General features: G+C 44.1%; 1 protein-coding gene across 1 annotated transcript; it reads right to left on the bottom strand.

Moving 5' to 3' along the window:
* Positions 1-2,845: 2,845 nt before the first annotated feature.
* OTUD6B (OTU deubiquitinase 6B) lies at positions 2,846-11,441 on the bottom strand. The gene is made up of 7 exons (XM_081205084.1): positions 11,281-11,441; positions 7,482-7,636; positions 6,157-6,249; positions 5,319-5,631; positions 4,294-4,355; positions 3,555-3,661; positions 2,846-3,163 (listed from the first exon to the last, which is right to left on the bottom strand). The coding sequence occupies exons 1-7, from the start codon at positions 11,390-11,392 to the stop codon at positions 3,079-3,081; spliced, it is 927 nt and encodes a 308-aa protein (XP_081061210.1). The 5' UTR covers positions 11,393-11,441; the 3' UTR covers positions 2,846-3,078.
* Positions 11,442-12,157: the final 716 nt, after the last annotated feature.

Here is a 12,157-nt window from a genome sequence, read left to right as displayed (position 1 = left end):
ATGTTAGGAAAGCCGCAGACAGATGCCCTTGTCCCTGTAAATAAGAAGTTGAACCGGGGGCAGCGAGGGGAGGAAATAAGGGCGACTAGTCGTGATTTTGGCTGCTTCTCTTTATAAAAAGGCGCAGTAGGAACTGGACAATAAGAAATAGCATTGTTTGTAGGTGGATAACAACAAAACACAAATGCAGGAGTGTAGAAATTACCTATTTCTAGGATGGGGCCAGGAAGGGGAGGCTGGGACATAGGAACATTGGAAGCTGCCTACTGAGTCGGACCATTTCATCCATCTAGCTTACTACTGTCTACACTGACTGGCAGGGTCTTCCCCTGGTTTCAGACACATTTTTCTTCCAGACCTGTCTGGAGATGCAGAGGATTGAACCTTCCGCATGTGCTGATGCAAAATGACAAGAATAGTTCCACGTACATTATTTCTTCTAACTCCATGTTTTTCAAAAGTTTATTTTGCATTTCTTTTAAAATCTTTAGTCCCAGGAACTCAAGCACAGGAAAACTGGCTTTGTATATATTTATATACCGTATATGAATGAGGAAAGTGATGCCTGCTTTAAGATGGTGCTACAGCAGGTTTTTCTTTAAAAATCTATTAATCTGTCTGAATAATCATCAGGGCCCTTTTTCAATTAAAAGTTTTTAACTCTGATGAAATGGCGCATCCCTAAAAACAGCACATGTATTCCGTTTTACAAATGTATAAAATCTCCTTCCACCAGCAGCCTCAGCAACTTTAACTGTGATTTGTAGAGAGCAGGGAGCAAACCTTAAGTGCCGCTCCCCTACTTCATTAACTTATATTTTGGAAATAGCCCAGGCTATTTTGCGGGGTGTGTGGTTTTGGGGGGAGCTCTTCCCTTGCCAGCCTCTATTTGCTGTTGCTGTAGTAGCCATGGTTACTGATGGGGTAGAAGACCCTTTCTGGCTGCTATCAACAATAGGCACTCTGCAATAGAATGCTGCTAGCAGGAGTGAAGGTATAAATCAATTCTTACTCTGCTTTTCTATAAAAAATTATATCCAAAGTTCAACCTACTCCTGACCGAACAAAACACAGAACTTATGAAAGACCAAAAGAATGGTGTGGAAATAACACAGGCCCAAGGCAGTTACAAGGGAACAAGTGCAAAGTGGTGGGGTGTGGGAGGCTGATTTGCCACAAACTTCCAGATCTTTGCCTCATTTATCTTAAGCAAGAGAAACATTAGGCTATCTTATGTGGATTTAGTGGAAGACAACAGCAGATCCATGTTTCTCTACAGTAAATTCCAACTTCTCATTTGCAAGTATTTTAAACAGCTATATTTAATTCCAACTACTATTGTGAGGGACGCGGGTGGCGCTGTGGGTAAAACCTCAGTGCCTAGGACTTGCCGATCGCATGGTCAGCGGTTCGAATCCCCGCGGCGGGGTGCGCTCCCGTTGTTCGGTCCCAGCGCCTGCCAACCTAGCAGTTCGAAAGCACCTCCGGGTGCAAGTAGATAAATAGGAACCGCTTACCAGTGGGAAGGTAAACGGCATTCCGTGTGTGCTGTGCTGGCTCGCCAGATGCAGCTTGTCACGTGACCCGGAAGTGTCTGCGGACAGCGCTGGCTCCCGGCCTATAGAGTGAGATGAGCGCACAACCCTAGAGTCTGGCAAGACTGGCCCGAACGGGCAGGGGTACCTTTACCTTTACTTTACCTTTACTATTGTGACAGCCCTGAAGACAAAGAAAAACTTTCTCTTAACGGTACATATATGAAATATTAAAAATGCAACTGAGTGATGCTAAGTGCTTTAAATATTCAAGTATCTTTTATTGTTCTGTATAGAAGTTTAATTATTTGCAGGGATACTTTATAACTGGCAGCTGCATCTGAAGCGCTCCCTGTAAGTAGCAGTTTTTAATTGAAGATGCTACTTCAAAGATTTGGGCTTTTCTATCTTACAAGTGTAGGGCTGATTTAGGCATGTGATGGCTCTCTGTCTGACATAGCTCATATGAAGATGCTGCTTGTGTGAATTAGTATCTCTATATGGCAAGCATTTGGTTCTACCTATTCTTGAAATATGACAGGATTTGACCTGCTACTGCTCTGGGAATCAGGACAGCCATATGCATGTTTTAAATAAAACGTGGATGGTCACTTCACAACCAAGTTTGAAAAGAATGCCATGCACTCCAGAGGTGATTGTGTAGGGGCTCTGTTTGAATTGGAAACCAGGACCAGCAACAAAATTCATTTTTATTCCATAATACCTTTACTGCGACTGCGGAAAGTAGTAGCCATCCTATTAAAGAACAAATCAAATTTGTTCTTCAAAATGTCTATGTAAAAGGGAAGGGTTATAGCTTGATGGTAGAACACGTTGTTTGACTGGGAAAACGTACGAGATTCAGTCTCTAGGTAGGGCTGGAAGAGTCCTGTCTGAAACCTGGAAGGCCACTGCCAGTCAGTGTGGACAAATGAACTAGGTAGACTAATGGTCTGACTCAATATTATAGGCCTGTTTCTTATAACCAGGAATGTGTTACTGAGCCTCTGAGGCAGTTACGTTTGGATGTGCAACCCCATTTAAGCTGGGCAGGGAGGTTCTCTGAAGATTTCAACAAGAGGTGTTTTTTTAAAGTCACAACAATGGTTAAAAGATATTTGACCTAAAGAAGCATCATGCAGCCATCTCATAGTATCAACAAGCATTTTAGCAATTGCACATTGTTAAATATCCCCATCATGTTTTAGTTGCAATTATTGAATGACTGCTGTTTATAATAGTCGAAGGGCTGTATAGCTGTGGTACATATACCATTGTTTTTGCTACTAAAGGAGAGGATTGAATGCAAGTGGGGGAGAATCTGTAATACACAATTTATTAGTTACATTGCAAACACCTTGGGGAATATTTTGTTTAAAACATGATTTAAATTAGAATTAACAGTTCATACAACAAATCTGATATATATCCCCAAACCCTCATTGCCTTGTAAAAAAACTCGAGCAGAATTTTAAAACCTATCCAAAGATAAGCAGCATAAAGTGCAAAGATGCACTCATCATATCTTCTGTTGAATCCTGTACTAGCTTTCATTTTCTGTAGGTGTGTCCATTAGAGGTTTTACAGAATTATAATGTTCTCCTAATCCATATGCATGTCTCATATACCTAGAAGCAAAAACAACAGGTGTTATAGCAATTACAAAGATGTCTTTCAAACGAACAGAATGCATGCACACATAGATGCATCCAATGGTTTTATTTCCAGTGGTGTTGCTCAGCTGATAGTAAGCCTTCCAACAGCAGAACAGAGAAGAAAACCATTTTCAGCTATCTTCTCTCTCTCCCCGCTCTCCCCTCTGAAATCTGCTCCAGACGGCTAGTTGACCCTTCCCCATGATGCTACTATGACTGTTTACCCATAATATGTCTCACTGAATTCAATGGTCTTACTCCAAGGTACCCTTAAATACATAATTCAACCAATGTTTTCAGTCACTTATATACTTCTTCAAACACAGAACTCCTTTGAGCCCCAGTGTTTAAAGTATCTACTTACACAAGTATTAGTGGTTTTCTCCTGTATTCCTCACCGACAACTATAGGTGGTGAATCCATTTGTACAACTTCAATCGGCGTTTGCAAGATGTGCGATAAAGCCCTTAGCTGCAAGGCACAATTAGATTTTTATTTTTTTTAAAATGTATGAGATTTGTAGTTATCTTTGTAGCACACAGCATTAAGCGGCTTACGACAAAATGTAAGCAGTTTTTTTAAAAAGCAAGTGTTCTGATCAGTTCTTTGAACAACATAATTTTGCTCCAAAACCTATATTGTTTTAGACATTTATATTAAAAATCATCACTGCAAGTATGATTTTTCCCTTTTTATTATCTTAATAAAATTAGGTTACTAATTCATATTGACATGACAGTGGTCTCAGTATGCTAGACAGATACAATCAGCATAGCATGTGGTATGAATGTAAACCTTTTACAAAGTAGAACTGTTCTTCTACCATATAAACAGAACAGAAATGCTCTTGATTATCTCTGCAGTAAGAATTACCTAATCCTGAAGCCATTTCTTTATTGTGAAAGTAGGGTGGGGAAAACTGTTACTGGACTCCCATCTTTCCTGACCGCTGGCCATGCTGACTGGGACTGACAGGAGTTGAGAAAAACAATGGAAGGGTCACAGGATTCCCAGCCTCTCTTGAAGATTTGGGAATATTCTAAAGACTCAAAACGAACAAGCGTTGGCATTTAAGATGCCAAAGAGCAGGGCATGATACTTACTTCCAACTGGCCACCCCAGGCAGCTGTGTTTGCTATATCATGGCAGTATTTTTCGAATTCCTCTGGAGGGAGAAAGTGCAGCATTTTTAATCTGAATGTTGGAAAACAGAGCAAGCCCAAAAAGGAAAGCTTACGTTGGCAATTAAAGTATGCAGAAGAACATAACTTTGCATAGTAATACACAAGGCAAAGAGGAAACAGGCTGAAGGCAAAGATGTCGCCCTGTCAGATAAAAGCAAAGAAACGAGCAAAGGACCAAGCAGTGTTCTATGAAATGACAAAGTCAATAAATATTATAAAAGGTATGGACAGATTTGCCAAAAACACGTTTACTGTAATAGTTTGTGCTTCTCCTAGATTGCACAGAGGTTCTGCTTTGGGATGTTTCCCTTGGTTAGACAGAGACAGTTTAGTGGGGGAAAGCTTTAACAAATAAAGCTTTAATCTAATGCAGAGTTTTAAGCATGCTTAAGTCCATTGGTTTCAATGGGCTTAAGCAAGCTTAACCCTGTACTGGATTTAGGTCACAGTCATTAAGATATTCTTAAAGTCTCAGCCCCTCTGATGTGCTTAGAGCCACAAGTCAGGTGTGGGACCCTTTGGCCCTCCAGAAGTTGCTGAATTTCAACCCCCATCATCCCTGGCCATTGGCTATGCTTGCTGGGGCTGATGGAAGCTGTAGTTCATCAACAACTGGAGGGTGAAAAGTTCCTCTCTCCTGCCATAGGTAGTAATAGTAAGTAATGTCTTTACATCTTGTTGCAATTGGTCCATTCCACTCACACGCACACACACAAGTTTGCCGTCCAGTACATATTTACCTAAAGGAAACATGCAATAAACACAGAAAGACTAACATCTGAACAGCATAAGTAAGATTTGGTTGCAGCTGTTGGGGTCCTTACAGTTTAATTAAATCTGTGCCACTGATACATGGTAAACTGACTTGGTACCAATTTTCTCTGTAACAGCTGACACTACTCAAGACAGAAATATGCACACAGTGGCAGAAGCAGTTTACTTACCATGACTGTACAGATCTCCTGTATTTGGATTAGTTAGAAATGGTAGGAAGTCATCCACGTGACTTTTCATGTACTCTGCCGTTTGACTTCTAAGCGTTGCAACAGTCCAGGAGTTTTGTTGCTCCTTGAGCTGATCTTCAATAGCTCTGTACATGCAGTGGCCATCAGATGGGATCTGCTTAATTTCTAATTGCCTCGTGGCTAAACTATGGGCGAGTTTTTGACTTTCAAGGTGCCTGGCTCCTGTTAAATTTTCGATCTCTGCTTCCGCGATTCTTTCTTCTCTTTCTTTTTCCATGGCTGCTTTTTTATCCTGTGGTTTGAAAACAGTAAAATGCACGGGGACGTCACATTTGTCCATATCATGAACTAATATCATATGCTTATTAAAAGGGGTCTCAGTTGCCAATGATTCACATCTCAGTTCTACTAACAGAACGGTGCAAAAAGCAAAGCAATAAAGTTGCACAAGTTAAGGGGAGTACTGAAACTTATTCAGAGATTTCAGTTATATCGTTTGCCTTTCAGAAAGGTCACCATGAGCATTTCTTGGAATCCAGTTCCAAAGATGGGGTTAGTTAGCTGTAGCCAATTGTGGGCATACATGAAAGAGGCTTGAAGGACCAGAAGAGACTTAATGGGATAACATGCAATGAGATGAAGGGGTCTCTAAACCCTCTCTACCTGATCTGTGCTGGTGACTGCTTCTGTCTGGCCACGGGGCTGAAACCAGGTCCCAGAGCCACCCTGGGGACACCAGATCTCTCACAGAAGCACCTGGGTCTGCATGTTGCTCACTGTCTAATCAAGACAATATTCACATCTGTAAGAACCTTACCCGCCTCTTCTGTGCTTTTGTTATTCTAGGAGGCTGAATCTGTTCCATGTCCTCAAGCTCCAGTCTTGCAATATTTATAACTGCAGCATCTTCCTAAATGACAAATGAGAATTGTGTAAAATGTGTAGTGACTAGTTTCTTGAACTTGCCGCTCTAATTTTCAGGGTAAGTTATAGCGCATGCATCTGGAGTTTCAGTTCCTTAACAATTCATACCATTCACACCACAGTTTCTCACCCAACCTATTTAATACTCATTCTCTGGTGGCCCCAACAAGCAAGTTATGTACCACACCAGAAGTATCACTCAGACTCCAAACTAAGGCTTAAGACATTAAGGATGGTGCAAACCAAGAGTTGTTAGCCTGCACAATATGTGGTTGCTGTCTCATACTGTAGGCTAGATAAGCTGCAGGAAGAGGGATTATGCAGAAAACCGGTACAAATTGCATGAAGTCTCGGTGTTGTGCAAGTCTGGTATAGGAAGAATAGTCACCTTCCATTCCAACATCCCAAGGTACTAATGCAAGGTACTACTACCCCATGCCATGTGAACCCCTGACATCATATGTGACATCAGAGGAAGGGCAGGCAAAGAAACAGCTGCTGAGGAACAATCTGGAGCTTAAAGGGCACTCCCAAATGCTCCTTGGTAAGTAGGGCTTATTGACAGCAAACTTATTTGACAGCCAGTGGGGCTTGCTATTGACACTGATCAGCTGATTTGGAGTTACCACCTGACATAATGATGCCAGATGATTGACAGGTGGGCAGCCTTGTCCACTGTCAAAGTTGGCCTGCTAAGGGTGAGAGAGGTGAGGATCCAGCCTGCTGTCTAGGTTACGTTCTCCCTGTCTGCTGTTATCAGTCAAATTATAGCAGTCCACATCCTTCCCCAACCTACAAAGAGAGCTAATCGGTATCCCAGGTACTATGGAAAGCAAGTTAGACATCCGCTGTTATTTGATGACACCAGCAAGCAAAATCGATTTGCCTTGGGAACTAGAATGTGCAACATCAGCATCTGCCAGCAAATAAACAACAAACATTTACTGAGCATATGATCGCGCTTCGCAGAAGTAACCCAACTCATCTACTTTTATACAGTGCAGCTTCCAAGAATCAGATATGTTTTTAGCGATCATTCACTCACTGTGCATTTAAGGCAAAATAAGATTTATCATGGCCAAAATGAAAAAACAAAAATGGTGTCACAGCATTGAAACTCAATTCCTTAGCAAGGTAGAAATAAGCAATGTTCAAAGGTAGTTTCAGTGGATATTATCCCAACAGAGCTTTGAAAATGGAGTGCCCCTCAACACGTACTTTATTCTCTTCAGTTAGTGTCTCCTTTAGCTTCTTAAGTTCCCCCTTGTGTTTCTGTTCCAGCTCGGCCTCCAGTTTGGCAACCTCATCAGACAGCTGTTTTCTTCTCTTTTTGTCATTCTTTGGAACGGCATTTTTCATTCCTTGGATTTTGGCTGCAGAAGCACAAATCAGTGAGACAACTGGTGAGTGCCTAGCAATTATGCATGTCACTGTTCATAATTGGAAAGCTGGCCATCATTAAGTTTAACATTACTACACTGCAGGTGTGACATAATAGGCTGTATCCAAAGCACTCGTTCCATGTGTGCAACAGAACTCCCTCTTCTCTCCCTGTGTGTGCCTGACACCCTCCCAAATCTGCTCCAGAGAGTTGGGAGAACCCGCAGAACAAAGTTAGGGGCACACAAGAGAGGTTCTGCTGCACAGCTAGAAGTCCTTGCACTTGAACAGGGAAAAAAATGCATTTAACGTCTTTCAATATATATGCCTGCCTAATGTAACTGCACTGTAAACCCATATTGCAGAAAGTATCTATTTCGGGGGGGAACTTGCCTCTGTCACATAACTATTAACTACAATGCTTATTGTGCATGAACCTTAAACGTAATAGGGAGCAAAACCACTGCCTTCCGAACACACTCAAAAGGTGAAACCAGTCTGGAATGCTGGAATGAAATCCAATGAACTGTTTGGAACTATGAAAGGACAGGCCGGTTTTTTAAAAAAAACCAAACTAAATAAAATCTGGTCTTGCTTAATATTATTTATTAGTTGCTTTTTACAAAAAAAATTATCAAAGTACACAAATGCACATGTTAAGTTCTATGCTCCGAAACATGTACAACTGAAACATGTACCTTGGTTGATGAACGCCTTGCGGCTCGAACGTTTTGGCTCCCGATTGCCACAAACCTGGAAGTGAGTGTTCCAGTTTGCGAACGTTCTTTGTAACCCAAACGTCTGACGTGGCTTCTATGGTTTCCGATTGAGCGCAGGAAGCTCCTGCAGCCAATCGGAAGCCGCCCCTTGGTTTTCAAACATTTTCAGAAGTCGAATGGACTTCCAGAACGGATTCGGTTCCTCAACCGCGTACAACTGTATATGTGTGTATATATAGGTATGTATTTAATCTGGATGATGTGTTCAGACTACCCAGTGAAGTAAAACAGTGATGGGGAACCTGTGGCCCTGCAGGTGTTTCATACTGGCTGGCTGGGGCTGATGGAAAGGTGCAGTTCAGCTCCACCTTGATTGTCATAGTTTCCCTATCCCTGGAGCAAAGAATATTCACAATTGCTACTAGTCCTAGCAAACATAACAAAACCTACAATGCACAATGCTTCTTCCGGTACCACAAAGCTAAGTAAGAGAGCGGTGACAATGCAGGATGAGACAAGAAGCCACAACCTGGACTCCTTCCAGCCTGGTTTTAGGCTTCTCACATTAACCTCAGCAACACCAGCACTGCTGCAGCTCCCCCAATTTTGAGGTCCACTGCAGAAAGTGCTCTGAACACATCTGTGGAATTGCTAATACGTCATGAATGCTAATCGAGGCTCCACAGCAAAAAACTGTTTGTGGGCTTTGGAAACTGGCACCCCATCTCGTGGACTGTGGTGCAATGTCAACAGGCAGCATGTGATCCAGTAATGGGGTCAGCGTCAGAACAAGGGAACATGATTCCCTCCTTGTCTCCTGTGCTGCAAGCTGGACTTGCTCCAGATTCCATAGCCACTGCCATGCCAAGATCTGCAATATAATTTTGCAAATGTAAGGGACCAGCAGCACCTCATATCACATCTTCAGTAGCAGCTGAACTTGCCCCCCAATAACAAATCCAGATTTCCATACACACTGCCCAGGCTTGTGCTCCGGAGAGGTCGCTTCGGTGCTGCTAATGCAGCGGTTTAGCTTCACCCCTGGAGGCGCATTCCATTGTCTCTCGAGACAGACGGATGACAACAACAATCTCCTGTCTGCTGGTCATGCAGGCTGCGAGTTGGAGTACAATAAAAACTGGGCGACACCAGGTTCAGAAAGCACATACCTGTGTTTGCTACAGAGCCTGCAAGCTTATACAGTGGTGCCTCGCAAGATGAAATTAATCCGTTCTGCGAGTCTCTTCGTCTTGCGGTTTTTTCATCTTGCGAAGCACTGCTATTAGCGGCTTAGTGGCTTTAAGAAAAAGGAAACAAACTCGCAAAGACGTTTCGTCTTGCGAAGCAAGCCCATAGGGAAATTCGTCTTGCAGAACAACTCAAAAAACGGAAAACTCTTTCGTCTTGCGCATTTTTCGTCTTGCGAGGCATTCGTCTTGCGAGGTACCACTGTACAACACTTACCCGGGAGTGAGGACTCCCACTGAACCGAATTGGACTTATTTCTTAGGAGACACAAATAGGATTGTGTTGCAAGGAGGCTTGTGCCTCCTTAAATATGAAACATACTTCTCTTCTAGCACATTAAAGTTCATGAACAAGAGCCCATTTCATCCTATGAAGCAGGATCTAACCTACAAAAGCCCATGTGCCGTAACACATCTCATATCTTTTTTTCTGTTTTATATTTAAGGTGTCATATTTGCAGGGCCACATTATCAGAAGATCAGCATCACTGGGCACCTGCAGATACCCACATCCTTGCAGGGGGTCAGCTAGCAACTCTGCTTGGTCCTCAGCAACTCCTGTCTGGCGGCGCTCACCACATGAGCAGTGGCAAGAGTGAGGAGGTGGGGCGAGATCCAGCCCTTGCCTTGGCCTTTCCTTCTGGGTGAGCCATCAGCTCCAGCGGGAGGAGGCCCACCCAACCAAGGAAGGCATCTTACCCAAAGCTTCCCCCCTTCCAGGGTCAAAACCAGCCCTGTGCATTTGTTCCAGGAGTGGACCAGAGAACCCGTGTTATATGGGGCAGCTGCATACATTTACTTTGCCAGATACACTGACCCTGTTAGGTCTTGAAGGTGCCGCAAGCCTTTCTCCTGCTTCTATTCATTCATTTCATAAAATTTATATACCGCTTGATTGTAATGTTTAAAAAACCACAAAGCAGTTTACAAAGAGACAAAACAATGAAATATAGAAAAAATTGCAATGTGCAAAACTTAAAAAAGAAAGCAGATTAAGGTTCCTGCAAGTTCCTAAGCTTCCAGGTGGGCTTGCCCCAACACAAATAACAGAATCAGAGTTGGAGGGCACCCCAGGGATCATCTAGTCCTGTGGTTCCCAATGTGGGGCACACTCCCCACAAGGGGTCGATTTGATTTTTAAGGGGGTCAATTTGAGAATGAGTTATTAACAGTGAAAGGCCTTTTAGGCTTCCTCCACATGAATAGGAGTTCACTTTTTGAATAATTAGAATTATATGTCACGGGGGGTGGGGGGTGTCATCAGGATTTTAGAGATGCTTCGGTGGGGCATGGCCCAAAAAGGTTGGGAACTACTGATCTAGTCTAAGCTCCCTGCAATGCAGGAATTCCAACTCCATCGTGCATTACGGATGGCAATCCAACCTCTGCTTAGAAACCTCCCAGGAAGTTTTCAGCAGGCGCCGAAAAGCAGGTACCGAGACGGCGCCCGCCCGGTATCAAGTGGCGGGGAGTTCCAAAGTGTAGGCGCTGCATATGCAGCCCGTTAAGTGAAACTCGCCCACCCACAAACCCTCGTTTCCTGGCTCCCTAGCAACCCTGCTCCCGCCCCCACCGAGCGCGCCTTTCATGGGGGTCCCTCCCTCAGCAGCGCCTGCCTGCCTGCCTTCCCTGCTCTTCCCTCGGTCTCTCTGCCCCAGGCGGCTCCCTCACCTTGCAGCTCGCGCTTCTCCTTGCGCTGCCGCCGGGCCAGCAGCTCCAGGCCGCCGCCCCCCGCCGCCTCTTCCGCAGCGGCCGGCTCTTCTCCTTCCCCGGGCCCGTCCATGGCAGCCCGCCGTGACTCCTTCGCCCGGGCTGCTCTCGGCCACGGCTGGCCCCGCCCCGCTTGCCGCGAGGCCCCGCCCCCAGGCTTGGAGAAAGGAGCGGAAGGGACTCGGCGCACGCGCCCCAGGCGCCATCGCCGCGAGAGACCATAGACTCCTGGCGGCGGAGGACTGCGCAGCCGTGTGACTGTGGAGCTAGGAAAAGTGAAGAGTGATCGCTGCGATGACTTTTTCAGGATTTCCGCCTCTAGCTGTGATGGCGGCGGCAGCAGCAGCAGAAACACATTTGCTGATTTGTTTATCTTAGTGAGAATTTACTTCCCGTCAGGTGGATAAAAACATTACACAATATTTAGGAGACATCTGAAGTTCGTGGAAGTTTTTAGTGTCTGATATTTTATTATATTTTTTATATTTTGCTGGAGTGGCTGGGAAAATCCAGCCAGATGAGCGGGGTTAAAAACAATAAAATTATTATTATTATTATTAATCGGAGTTTCCCCTCATATGGTTGGAAGTGCTGCCCCAATCACGACCTCAAAAGCTCAAGACTTCTCTGGATTTCTATGGGCATCAGCCACTTCCGCCTTGTGGGAGATGTAGGGAGAAAAAGGCGTCCAAAGTCAACTCGGAAGCTAAAACTATACAGTATCTATAAATTTCCTATCTCTATGGTGAGGGAGGGAGAAACATGGGAAAGAACCGAGGGAGGGAATGCATTCCATTGAGGAAGCGCGCCACCCAGTGGCCCTTTGCAATATCGCACC

This window comes from Podarcis bocagei (assembly GCF_964188305.1).
Source record: "Podarcis bocagei genome assembly, chromosome: 8".
Lineage (NCBI taxonomy): Eukaryota > Metazoa > Chordata > Lepidosauria > Squamata > Lacertidae > Podarcis > Podarcis bocagei.
The sequence above is the reverse complement of the archived record's forward strand: the minus strand, read 5'-3'. Positions and strand labels throughout refer to the sequence as shown.

Excerpts from the sequence above, each read along its gene's own strand:
- OTUD6B (XM_081205084.1), bottom strand. The coding sequence starts at position 11,392 with ATGGACGGGCCCGGGGAAGGAGAAGAGCCGGCCGCTGCGGAAGAGGCG. Across the intron at positions 5,632-6,156 it reads CAAAAGCACAGAAGAGGCGG|GATAAAAAAGCAGCCATGGA; the intron begins GTAAGGTTCTTA and ends TTCAAACCACAG. Across the intron at positions 3,662-4,293 it reads CCTGGGGTGGCCAGTTGGAA|CTAAGGGCTTTATCGCACAT; the intron begins GTAAGTATCATG and ends TGTGCCTTGCAG.